The sequence below is a fragment of the Lemur catta genome, chromosome 18, assembly GCF_020740605.2.
Source record: "Lemur catta isolate mLemCat1 chromosome 18, mLemCat1.pri, whole genome shotgun sequence".
NCBI lineage: Eukaryota > Metazoa > Chordata > Mammalia > Primates > Lemuridae > Lemur > Lemur catta.
In genome coordinates this window covers 31,699,423-31,712,623 of record NC_059145.1, presented here as the reverse complement: position 1 = coordinate 31,712,623, position 13,201 = coordinate 31,699,423, and the positions used below count along the sequence as shown (strand labels likewise).

The following is a 13,201-nucleotide window of genomic DNA, read 5'->3' as shown; positions in this document are numbered from 1 at the left end:
GGTTCTTGTTCATTGTTATTTTGAAAGTATAAATGGTTCTAATAATTAAAAACTGTTCACTATTAATTCAACAGAAAATATTTACTCTTCCGCCTTTCTTGCCTTGATTCAGTTGCTTATTAGTCTATTAGTTCTGCAAATAAAGAGAATTAAAGACTGAAAAATATCAGAGTATGTAAAATTCTAGCTCGCTTAATTTCTTTCCTTTTTTTTCCCTTTTTTATTTCAGCATATTATGTGGGTACCAATGTTTAGGTTATGTATATTGCCCTTGCCCCATCCGAGTCTGAGCTTCAAGCGTGTCCATCCCCCAGACGGTGCACATTGTACTCATTATGTATATATATACCCATCCCCTTCTCCCTCTCCCATATGCTGAACACCCGATGAATCCTATTGCTATATGTGTACTTAAGTGTTGATCAGTTAAAACCAATTTGATGGTGAGTACAAGTGGTGCTTATTTTTCCATTCTTGGGATACTTCACTTAGTAGAATGGGTTCCAGCTCTATCCAGGATAATACAAGAGGTGCTAAATATGGAGATATCTCAAAGAGATACAAGTAGATCTACCATTTGATCCAGCAATCCCATTACTGGCCATTTACCCAAAACAACAAAAGACATTCTATAAAAAAGACATCTGCACTCAAATGTTTATAGCAGCACAATTCACAACTGCAAAGATGTGGAAACAACCCAAGTGCCCATCAATACATGAGTGGATTAATAAAACATGGTATATGTATACCATGGAGTTCTATTCAGCCACAAAAAACAATAGCTTGCTTATTTAAAGCACATCATGTACAAATCACCATTTGGTTTCCTTTTTCGCTGAGCCAAGTGTCCACATAACAATTCAAAGGCGACTATTGTTGTTAACCTCAAAAGTCCAAAGCAAATAAGTTGTTTACAGCAACATATGAGAAGCTGCCTTCTAACCAGTCCTGTTTCAGAGTATACATAATTTTTTTTCTATACATGCACCCAACACCCAACAGCGTTTTCTTGTCCTGAACCACCAAATTGCATCTGATTTGTTTTAATGGATAGTAAAGGAGCTAAAGGGTTTTAAAAATCAATGGAGAAGAAAGAGTCAACAGAACAATAATGTTAGTGTTAATTCACTCAAATCAGGTAAAAGTTGTTTGTCTTTTCACCTTCAAGTCATTTTAAACAGGCTGGGACGTCTGACGTACAGTATTTATTATACTGAGTGGGTTTTTATGTGGTAATGAACAGCATAATAGGAAGCTGTAGATGCTGGTAAACATAATATGTTGCTAGAGTGAAAAATTATGTGTTTTAACTTTAATCAATTTCAAAATGGAATGTTTTTCATTAACAAGAAAAACAAAAAGTCACAGAAAAGAAGTAACCAACTGTGGGTTTGGAAAGGCTGTAATTTCTCCTGTGCTGGGCTTGGTACATGCTCTTACTCCTCACTCCTCTTGGCACCTTCCAGAAAACGTGCATACGCTGCCTGACAGGCAGTGTGGTCTGGCCTCTGCTGGAAGGCCACAAGCTTATCGAGGGCATATTAAAGTCATGTAGTAGGTACTTCAAAAATACTCACCAAGTATTGCTGAAGGTATGAGCTGCCACACTCTTTAAATCATATTGTGTTGTAGAGGTTCCCTGTTTAAACAACAAGGAAAGCTATTCTGCACTGGATTACAAAATGAATGAGGCGGTGAGTGTACAGATGTGATTGGCTGGGGCTACTTAACAATAATTACAGTCTTCCATTTGTTAGGTTCATGTCATTCTCCTGAGCCTCAGCCTGCATTCCCTCCCCATCTGCCCCAGACAGAATGGAGGTGAATGTTATAAACTAGAATTAGTACTAAGACTTTTTAAAGGGTCTCATTACTGTAGAAGGGAAGCTGAATCTTTTAATTAAAAGCTAAAACTGTAAAACACCAGAATGGTAAATAATTGCTTTGACAGTTAACTTCTTTGCACGAACTGTGGGCCAAAGGTAATCTGAGTTCACCATCTGGATGGATATCAATTACTGGGGAGGCCTGAGTAATCCCAGGAGCCCCTCACTCTGCTAGCTAAAAACCCCAAGACTCTTCAGGGATCTGTCTTTTCAGGCATAGAAGCTTTTGAGAGTTGGGGGTGGGGGGAGAAGATGAACTCTGTTGTTCCAAAACTCTCACGGAAATGGGTTTCTTGAGTTTATAATTTTGGAAAACATGACAATAACTAAAATATTAGTATTTCCCAGTCCTAATGCCTTCAGATTCTCTCATGGAGTACAATGGAAAAGCTAGGAGACTCAGGTGGAAGCACTAAGTCCCAGTGGCCCAAGAGAAACCTGGTCAGACAGGAGTCAGACATCCCATCTGGGCATACTGGAGAGTGGGTGCAGCTGATGCCCAGGTAGATGGCTCTGGGAGAGGGCCAAGAAAAAGGTGTCTTAGGTAGGTGGGCAGGGGTGGGCCCCAAGTCCTCTGTTGTGAAGGCTAGTCAGGGCATGGGGCAGGGTAACTGGAGTAGGGATACAATCTGTGCAAACTTGCTCAGGTAGAATAATTGATCACAACTGGGGCTGAACGTGGGCTGGGCAGGTCCCCAGGTGCCAAGAGCAGAGGAGAAGGAAGAAGTGATGGGGCAGGGGACTGCCAGCTGTCCAACTGTTCACTCACATTGTACTGCTGGTGAATTTCTGGGTCCCCTGGAGCCCAGTGGGAATGGTGCTTCCTGGAGTTGTGCTAGATGTGGCCGGCCCTGAGTTAAGAGAGGTCAGAGGTGAAAAGCAGGATGATTCTGCAGGGATTCAGTTTGCTACTTGGGGTGGCTTTAACTGGGGCTTTCTCTGGAGCAGGGCTAGAGAGGTCAGAAAAGCCATTCTTGGTCTTGGGTTCTGCTGTGGACTGGGGAGGAGAGGGGTCCAGCTGGAGTCTTGTACCAGGTGTTTTAAAAGTCTGTTTTGAAGGGAGAGCAGTGGACTAAGGACCTCTCTGTGAGTAGAAGGGGCAGGGAGTTACTTGAATTTAAGAGTATACCAGCACCACAGTTTCAAGTTCTCTCTTTTCTTTCCCTCTCTCAAGATATATATACACATGCATATGTATGTGTGTCTGTATACACACACAGAGGCGTACCTTGTTTTATTGTGCTTTGCAGATATTGCATTTTTACAAGGTGAAGGTCTGTGGCAAGCCTGTGTCGAGAAAGTCTATCAGCGCTATTTTTCCAACAGCATGTGTTTTTTGTCACTTGTGTCTCTGTGTCATTCTGGTACTCTCTTAATATTTCAAAATTTTCCATTATTACTATATCTGTTAGGGTGATCTGTGATCAGTGATCTTTAATGTTACTATTGTATTTGTTTTGGGGCACCACAAATCATGCCCACAAAGGACAGCAAACTTAATCTATGAATGTTACGTGTGTTCTAACTGCTCCACTGACCAGTGATTCCCCCATTTCTCTTCCTCTCCTCGGGCCTTCCTATTCTCTGAGACACAACGAAATTAAAATTAGGCCAATTGATATCCCTACAAAGGCCTCTAAGTGTTCAAGTGGAAGAAAGAATTGCAACTCTCTTACTTTAAATCAAAAGCTAGAAATGATTAAGCTTAGTGAGGAAGGCATGTTGAAGGCTGAGATAGGTTAAATGCTAGGCCTCTTGTGTCAAACAGCCAAATTGTGAATGCAAAGGAAGAGTTCTTGAAGGAAATTAAAAGTGCTACTCCAGTGAACACATAAATGATGAGAAAGTGAAATAGCCTTATTGCTGATATGGAGAAAGTTTGAGTGGTCTGGATAGATGATCAAACCAGCCACAACATTCCCTTAAGCCAAGGTGTAACCCATAGCAAGGCCTTAACTCTCTTTAATTCTATGAAGGCTAAGAGAGGTGAGGAAACTGCAGAAGAAGAGTTTGGAGCTAGCAGAGTTTGGTTCATGAGGTTTAAGGAAAGACACCATCTCCACAACATAGAAGTACAAGGTGAGGCAGTAAGTGCTGATGCACAAGTTGCAGCACATTACCCAGAATGTCTAGCTAAGATCATTGATGAAGGTGGCTATACTAAAACAACACATTTTTCATGTAGACAAAACAGCCTTCTATTAGAAGAAGATGCTATCTAGGACTTTCATAGCTAAAGAGGGGAAGTCAATACCTCGCTTCAAAGCTTTAGAGGACAGGCTGACTCTCTTATTAGAGGCTAATGCAGCTGTTGACTTTAAGTTGAAGCCAATGGTCATTTACCATTCCAAAAATCCTAGGGCCCCTAAGAATTATGGTAAATCTACTCTGCCTGTGCTCTAGAAATGGAACGACAAAGCCTGATGACAGAACATCTGTTTATGGCATAGTTTACTGAATATCTTAAGCCCTACTATTGAGACCTACTGATCATAAAAAAAAGATTCCTTTCAAAATATTACTGCTCACTGACAATGCAACTGGTCACTCAAAAGCTCTCATGCAGATGAAGAAGGAGATGAACATTGTTTTCATGCCTGCTAACACAATATCCATTCTGTAGCCCATGGGTCTGCAGGAGTAATTTTGCCTTTCAAGTCTTATTATTTAAGAAATACATTTCATAAGGCTATAGATGTCATAGAGAGTAATCCTTCTGATGAGATTTCATGTGATTCATTTTACTGCAATATTTGCTTTATTGCAATGGTCTGGAACTGAACTCACAGTATCTCTGAGTTATACCTGTGCATGTGTATATATATATATTTTATATATATAAAATCTGTAAGTATGTATGCATATGCATATAAATAATGGATCTTAGAAAAGTATATTGAACACCTTCTGGGATGGATTCACCATTCTAGATGCCATTAAGAACATTTATGACTCATGGGAGGAGGTCAAAATATCAACATGAATAAAAGTTTGGAAGAAGTTGTTGATTCCAATCCTCATGGATGACTTAGAGGAGTTCAAGACTTCAGGAGAGGAAGGAACTGCAGACGTGGTGAAAATAGCCAGAGAACTAGAATTAGAAGTGGATCCTGAAGATGTGATGGATTGTAATCTCATGATCAAACGTGAGTGGATGAGGAGTTGCTTCTTATGCATGAGCAAAGAAAGTGGTTTCTTGAGATGGAATCTACTCTTGGTGCAGATGCTGTGAATATTGTTGAAATGACAACAAAGAATTTAGAGTATTACATAAACTAAATTGATAAAGCAGTGGCAGGATTTGATAGGGTTGAGTCCAATTTTGAAAGAAATTCTACTGTGGGTAAAATGCATCACATGCTACAGAGAAATCTTTCATGAAAGGAAGAGTCAATAAATGCAGCAAACTTCACTGTTGTCCTATTTTAAGAAATTTCCACAGCTACCCCAACCTTCAGCAACCACCACCCTGATCAGTCAGCAGCCATCAGTATTGAGGCAAGACCTACCACCAACAAAAAGAGTAAGATTTGTTAAAGGCTCAGATGATTGGATGATTGTTAGCATTTTTTAGCAGTAAAATATTTTTTAATTAAGGTATATACTTTTTTTTAGATATAATGATTTTGTACACTTTAATAGACTAAAGAATAGTGTAAAGATAACTTTTATATGTACTGGAAAGGCAAAAATTTCATGTGACTCTACTGTGATATTTGCTTTACTGCAGTGGTCTGGAACCAAACTCACAATATCTCTGAGGTATGCCTGTGTGTGTGTGTGTGTGTGTGTATACAAAATCTCAAAGTATGCATGCATATGCATATAAATAATGGGTCTTTTTTTTTGCATTTGCTTGTCCAGATTCTGTTAGCCTGTTGAGGGTTGAGTATACATTCTGCATCAGTGGCAACCCAGGCAGATTTCTGGGCAACCCAGGCACTTGCAAGTGGCACCCTGATTCTATAAAATAGGTGTGAATAGGCCAGTACAAATAAGCAACTGCCAGTAAGAATACATGGAGAACACACAAATTCAATTTTAGAAAACTGTCTCTATTTAAATGTTTAAAATGATACATTTACTACAGACTTTAGGTTATGGATATATTCTAAGGGATCATTTCAAACAAATTCATGAAAGGGTTTCATGTATTACAAGTGAGAATAGGGCCAGGTACGAGATACCCCCAAGGGGGACGTATACAGGTGCTCATGGGTTCCAGCTAGCAATTAAATACACAGTGATGTAGTGAGTGTAGGGAGATGAGGAAAATTCATTTTTGTGAGGTGAGGTTCAATGAATTCAACACTCATTTTTTAAGTGTCTCCTATGTGCTCAGCACTGTTTGAGGGGCTAGGGATATACCAAGAAAGAGAGAGAATATCCTCACACTCATGCAGTTAAACGCTCTAGCATTCAAGAGTGAGGGGTATGTGTGCAGAAATCAAACAAACAAAAATATCAGGTAGTGAAGAGTACTATAGTGAAAACAAAAAAAGATAATGTGCTAAAGGTGACTGACTGATGGCTATTTTAGGGTGGATGGTAAGAAAGGGTCTCTCTGAGATGATGTTTATATAGATGAAGACTTTAATGACATGAAGCAGCAGCTATGCAATGATCTAGTGTAAGAGAACCTGGAGGCAGAGCTCCTAAGGTGGGACCAAGCCTGGAGTGTTTGAAGAAAAGAGAGGGAAACATGGTGTTTGGTGCAGAGTGAGCGAGGCACATGGTGGTTTGAAACACAGGCTGAGAAGTGGGCTTCCAGGGCCTTAAAAGCCAGAGTAAGGAGTGCAAATTGATCAGTAGGGAACTGTTGGGAAGTTTTACATGGGGAATGCCTGGATCTGATTTAGGCATAACAATACCACTCTGTTTGCTAAGTGGAGAAGAGACTATAGGGGTCAAAGAAGCAGAGAAAACAGGAAGTTATTGCATTTGCCCAGGTGACAGACGATGGCAATCTGGACTTGGACTACAGCAGGGAAAATAGAGAAAAGAGGCTAGATTTGGCATATACTATGTTTGGAGGGAACAGCAGTACGTCTTGCTGTGGCTGGACATGGAGGTGTAGCAGAGAGACAGAACGGGGATTACCCTTGGCTTCTGGCTTGAGCAAAGGTGATGGGGGGGTGATGGTGACATTTTCTGAGATGGGGAAGAATGAAGAAAGAAGAGATTTGTAGGAGAAAATCAAGTTGCCTTTCGAATGCTTGGATTTGAGGTATATTGGTAGCTAGATAGATGAGTCTGAAATTCAGGGACGATTAAGACTGCAAATATAAATTTGAGAGTCATTGGAATATACAAATATTGGAAGCTATTATTAATTATTATGTCCTAAAGATTAGGACCACTCTAAAGGTTGCCAGTGTCTGTGGATCTTTGGTTTGGCAGGGAGTGGTACATGCACAGAAATTAGATTTAAACTCTATCCAAACAAAGGCCTCTCATAAAGACATAATTCTACCTGGTTGTGAATAAAGCAATATCACTGTCCTCCTATTTTTAGGAAAGGATAGGTCAATTCTTGCAAAGACACAGAAAAAATTCTGAAATTTAACTGGTTAACATTGGGGATGAAGATTTTCATTTTCCACAGCACCTAGGTAAATACCTTCTCACTCACTTTTTCCCTCATTCAACTCAAATGCTGACTGAGCTCTTACCCTTGCCAGGCAGGGGGAGAGGGAGGGAGGGAGAAAGGGAGAGAGGGAGAAAGACAAAGAATGAGAAAGAGAGAGAGAAAGAGAAAACAGAGGTGTGAGTCTGTGGGACTGGGATTATGAAATGAGAGGTACTGATATCTTTTCTTAGTTAAAGCTAACAAGAAAAACGATAAAAATAAATATTGATGCCTTCAGTTTTATAATCAAGTCATTATGATTTAATGGAAAAATCCAAAGGAAACAGCAGTAACACCATGTTCAGAGAAATGAAATGTTTGTTCAGTTAATAAAGAAATACTCTGTCTGGTCTGAAGGAGGAATATTCGTTAAAAATCCAACTTACTTGTTTTGAAATGATCCAAACTTAATCATTTGAAGAGGAACATCAAATACAAATTCTGTATTTAATTTTATTTATTTATACATTTTCTCTTTTGTGTTGGGAAATAAAAAGCTTAAGCAACAGAAGAGAAGCCCATTAGGCTGAGCCCTGACAACTGGAGAGAAAAGAAAAACAGTGCTACTGTGATCAGTTCAGAGTAGTCATGCAGGTTGCAGTGACAGGCCAGATTGCCTCAGCCAGCCAGGCTGAGCCAGCAGGAACTGAGGTCAGTGGTTATTAATCATTTGTCAAAGACTGCAGGGCTTTATCAGATAATTATAGTTATAAGTGTGTTTATATCACACAAACATGTGGCAAAGCTGCAAAGGATTCAGGCCCTAACACAATCTACAATGACATTTAAAAAAAAACTATAGATAAGTTATAAATCATAAAGCAAACACTTTAGAAAATCATGCCATTCATTACTTCTTGGACATTCTAGAATGATTTTCTCTATCTATTTTCCATGAGCATTTAGAACCTGAGAAAGCCTTTGACTACATTCCCTCCTTCCTCTAATTTTCCAATGAGTTATAAAAATAGCAAGTATAATCATCATTTGAAACGAAAGACTGGTTATCAACTCCATCCATATGAACAGACAACCAGAACATAATCACACCGTATTTCATAAAACCCATTCCTGAGAAGAAATATCTTATGCTGTTCTGAAGAATCTCCATAAACATATAAATAGATGTGCCTAAGGGACAGCTCTAAACCCTGCAACCAATACATGGCATTTTAAAATAAATGGCTTGGGGCTGCAGATGGCATCCATTTTGCTCTGTTTGGCAGCCTGCAAGTCTGCATGCTAGGAAATATTTCTCAACATGAATGAACTGTGAAATTGTTTCCTCCTACCCCATACTCCTCTAAATCGTGTGAGATTATGTTAGCCATTTCTGCACCTTGTCTTAGAGGCTGTCGGTCCCCTAAGCGGCACTGTTGGTGGACGCTGGAGGCAAGGGCCCCAGCATCTGAGAGGCTGTTAAATATCAGTCAGTGTGTTAGGAAAAAATAATGGAAAATGTCACCCCATACCTAACAATGCAAGCAGAAATGGCTTTGTTGCAAATCTAGAAACGCAAGGGAATATGATGAGGTGAACCAGATATATTTCAATTCCTAGATTGTAAACTTCTCAGGGAAATGATTACCGTTGCATCCCACCTTGATGCAATGTCAAGCACTGCCCTGTGAGGCTAAGTGAATGATTTTACTGTGAGGAAAACAATATATGAATATATGCAGTGTTTTAGATATTTTCATCCTAGAGCAAACTCTTCAAAACCCAAATTTGCCTGCTTTGTGGATAACATACTATCTTTAATTTTAATCCCACACACACAAAACTGAGAAGATAATTATGTCACAGAAATAAAACTCTTTCTAGAATAAAATGTGAATGAAAGACTTTGGGGATATTGGTTGTTCCATTACATTAATGAAGCTAATTGAAAGGTGATTCTCTAAATATGTATATATGCGGGTATAAGTGTATGTAATTTAAAAACTTTAGGTTCTTAGGTCTCTGGAGTACTTGCAGATATTTCACTGATGCTCATGTGGCCATTTCACTTCCCAGAGGCTACCGTAATGCCCTCCCTGTGGCAGTGGATGTGCACACTGCCTCATTTCTGCCCTGTGGGCATTACTCTGACCACAACCACACTTCATGCAGGAAATCAAGGGCCTACTGGCTTTTCATGTATTGTTCAGAGCCTCCATATGCAGAACTTTCAATCTAGGATTCAGGTTAGATGCTTGTTTATCCAAGAGGGTAGACTTTAGAGACTTACCTTCTCATTTCTTATATTTTTTCATATTATCATTATTGTTTAATTTTAAAGTTTAACTTTAAAGTTCTATATTTGAGGGTCTAAAGCATGGGATACTGTCTATAAGAAATATAATAAATACAAATCTTAAGAAAATCAGAGATTTCAATTTTAAGTTAAATTACTTGTATTACATGATTCAATTTATCCCATTTTTATATGATGATATATGCTGACCTCATAATTTTTTCATCTTCTGTATTTATGGCCCAAAAATGCCTTCCTGCCCATTCTCCAAGCTGCTGAATTTTGAGCCAAGAGCCAAGTCATGTAATCTGTAAGTTTTCTGAACAGTTATATATTAATATTTTAGGAAACCAGTGGATAACCTGCTGGCAAATGGAGCTGATGGCATTTTATTTTTTGCTTTAGAATGTGGCCTGTTTTTACACTATGTAAAAATTTGAATAATTAATTTTTCCTAAGTAAATTAACATTTCATTTGTTGTATAAGATATACTGTTTAGTGAATTATCTTATATTCTATCTTTCTGACAGTCTACCTTTGGGAATTCAATTTGTAAAAGAGATATTTAAAGTTGCATACTACCATATCTAAATATTCATTCATCCAGCCATCCAATATTTATGAAGTATGTTTTCTATATAAGACAGTGAAGTAAAAATAAGTAGTGTGATCCTTTGATAGTAGGACTGGTTTTTCGAAGTAAAGTCTATAAGTCTCTTAAAAGTCACAGAATCGTAAAGCTAGAGTTGACCTCAGACAGCATGAAACTCAAATCCTTTCTTTTACACACGAAGGTATTCATATTATTAAATAACATCTGGAGAGGGCAAGAGGCTTACCTGAGATCAGATCTTAGGTTAGTGGCAGAATTAGGAAGAAAATTAGGTCCTCTTTCTCCAGTTATTGAAACAAAAGGCTCTACTTTCTAACATATCTTACTACCACTCTCATTTGTTCAAACTATAAATTTTGAATTTGTTATAATTTGGACCAGAGTTGGATTTCCAGTTACCCTGAAAGCTTACTCATGTATAGAAAAAAAGAATTTGTTAGGGAAATTTAGATGAGCTGCAAGATTGTAAGTGACATGTTCACCTATCAAGAGATAACTGATTTTGAGAACGTTAAAACACCTTCATGTATGTGTGTGTATAAACAAAAATTCCAATTTCAATTTTAAGTTACTAGCTAACATGAAAGATTGACCAGGTCAGTTGTATAGGTCAGGAACACTTAGAAGAGATTACTAGCAAAGAACATTCACTCTACCTAAGTCATGAGTAAATGTCATGTGCCCCAGTAAGAGTGCTGTAAACCATTTAGGTGGGCTCCTGGGAGCCAGTTAGTTTTACATGGCTTGGCTCACTGTTCATTGCTGAACAGACTGGAAGTGGATACTTGGCCCAAGCTAGGCCGACCACATTCTCTCCCTTGGAAAGTAGAAATTGGGATTCAGATGTAGTCTGTCCGCCTCAGCATATACTTTGAACAGTAATATGTAAACTCAAGAGCTGTTAAACAGCCATATGTGGACTGGGAAGCACAGATAGCTGGTGCTTAGAGAGAACAGAGCAGATAGGAGGAAGCAGGCAGAGATGTAGTGGGGACACTGCTCGCTGCCTCTTGGCTCTCTAGTTCCTAGTTTCAGGCCCCTGCTGAGAGCTGGCTACCCTTGCGTTTTATGATACAGTCCCCTATTTTTATTTAATAAATCCCTCCTGACGTTCTTTCTCTCTCTCCCTCTCTATCTTTCTGTCTCTTTTAATACTAGCCAAGTTGTTTTTGTTATGTGTAACCAGAGTCTTAACTGAGACAGTATGTAATAGGTAACACACCCTGGAGCCACAGCTATCTTTGGTTTTGGTCCACTCCATGGCACAACCCACAGCACAGATTAGACAGCTTGATAAGGAGATGCATTTGGAAAATAAGATGTATTATAGTAACTAAACTCTGTGGGTGGAGGTCAAGACAGACTGACTTTTCAATAAATTCCTAGCATATAATAAATAGTGATAAGGTAATAGTCCTTTCTATGGATAAACTAGCTTATATACATATTTATCAGAAAGCCATGTAATATTACATATATTTCAAAGCTCACATTCATATTTGCTTATTCCTAATGAGCCTAAAATAATGAGGGTTTTCTATATTGACAAATGACATATGCCCATGACATTTTAAAAATAATGAAATAATTTTGAGATTATGAACTTTTGAAATTATGAAAAAAGAGAATGGCCATTTGAACTCATAAAAGCTATCTCGATAAATTTAAAGGCATAAGATTATATAAAAAAGATTTATGCCTAAATTGTACTAAATATTAAATACCTATTAAAATTAAATATTTATGCAAATAAAAGAATAAGGAATAAATTAACACTTAGAGTTGCTTTGTGACAGGAACTATGCTGAGGATTTTTCATGCATTAGCTCATTTGAACCTCCCCAAAATACTATGAGGTAATTATGCCTGAATTACTTGGCATTAAATGATTTGCTCAAAGTCCCACAGTTAGTGAAAGGCAGATATTGAAACCTAGGTAGACTGTCATTGCTACTCCACAGGCCAAATAAGAAAAGTGGATGAACAAAGACTTTGAAAGAAAATAGCTTTGGAAGCTTTTTGGAAGTTTTGGAAAATAATTTCATGAAAACAAGAAAAATGCACAATCTTTTAAATCATCTTAAAAAAATGCCATTTAGATTATTAATGATTCTTACCGGGGGTTAGAAGGAGAAGGCAGATTCATTTCTTTCTGATAGTGACGACCCTGATTGACAGGCTGTAAAAGACAAATCCTTTGTGAATTACTAATTAGCACAATGCTCTTCACATATACTTTCACATGCACTCTCATTACTGTAATTTTTTCCTGGGACACAATCCATAATAAGGGGAGGGGTTTATTTCATAGAACAGTCAAAGGCCCTTTGGGAGATCCAGCAAGTAGCAGAGTGGTATAAACGGGAAAAAGGTTATCTTAATGGCCAATCACTGTACTCAATAGCATCTGTGATGTAAGTAAAGTTCATGTGTTGAAATCCTCCTCCTTGTGGAATTTTTATGCTGCTAACATTGGCTGATAACAAGGCATCTTGTGGAACTAATGCTGCATTGCAAGCATAAGCAATAACACAGAGACACAGAAAATATATCTATGTCTCAACGTAAGTTTGCAAGGATAATTTCTATTACCACTAATGAAAATTATGCATGTAAATCTTAGGTCAAAGTGTTCATTTTCCCCAAGTGTATAATACAACCTTAAGCATTAATCAATGAGCTAAAAGAATGATAGTGATACCTAACAAAGATGTGAAATCTCAAATTTTTCCTTCACAAGAAACCTTTAAGTTACTGTCTGTTTCAAAACATAGCTAAACTACATGGTATGCAGCCTTAAACACCTGCCTCCAATGGAACTTGATCTTTTTCC

The 13,201-nt window shown here is 38.2% G+C and overlaps 1 protein-coding gene across 4 annotated transcripts in view; it reads right to left on the bottom strand.

The window, feature by feature from the left end:
- Positions 1-13,201, bottom strand: part of CFAP20DC (CFAP20 domain containing) — a 219,928-nt gene that overhangs the window by 42,195 nt on the left and 164,532 nt on the right. For all 4 annotated transcript variants that reach the window (XM_045530678.1, XM_045530675.1, XM_045530673.1 and 1 more), the window contains one exon: positions 12,486-12,547. In XM_045530678.1, the coding sequence (XP_045386634.1) occupies positions 12,486-12,547 (62 nt within the window). The remainder of the gene's footprint in view (positions 1-12,485; positions 12,548-13,201) is intronic.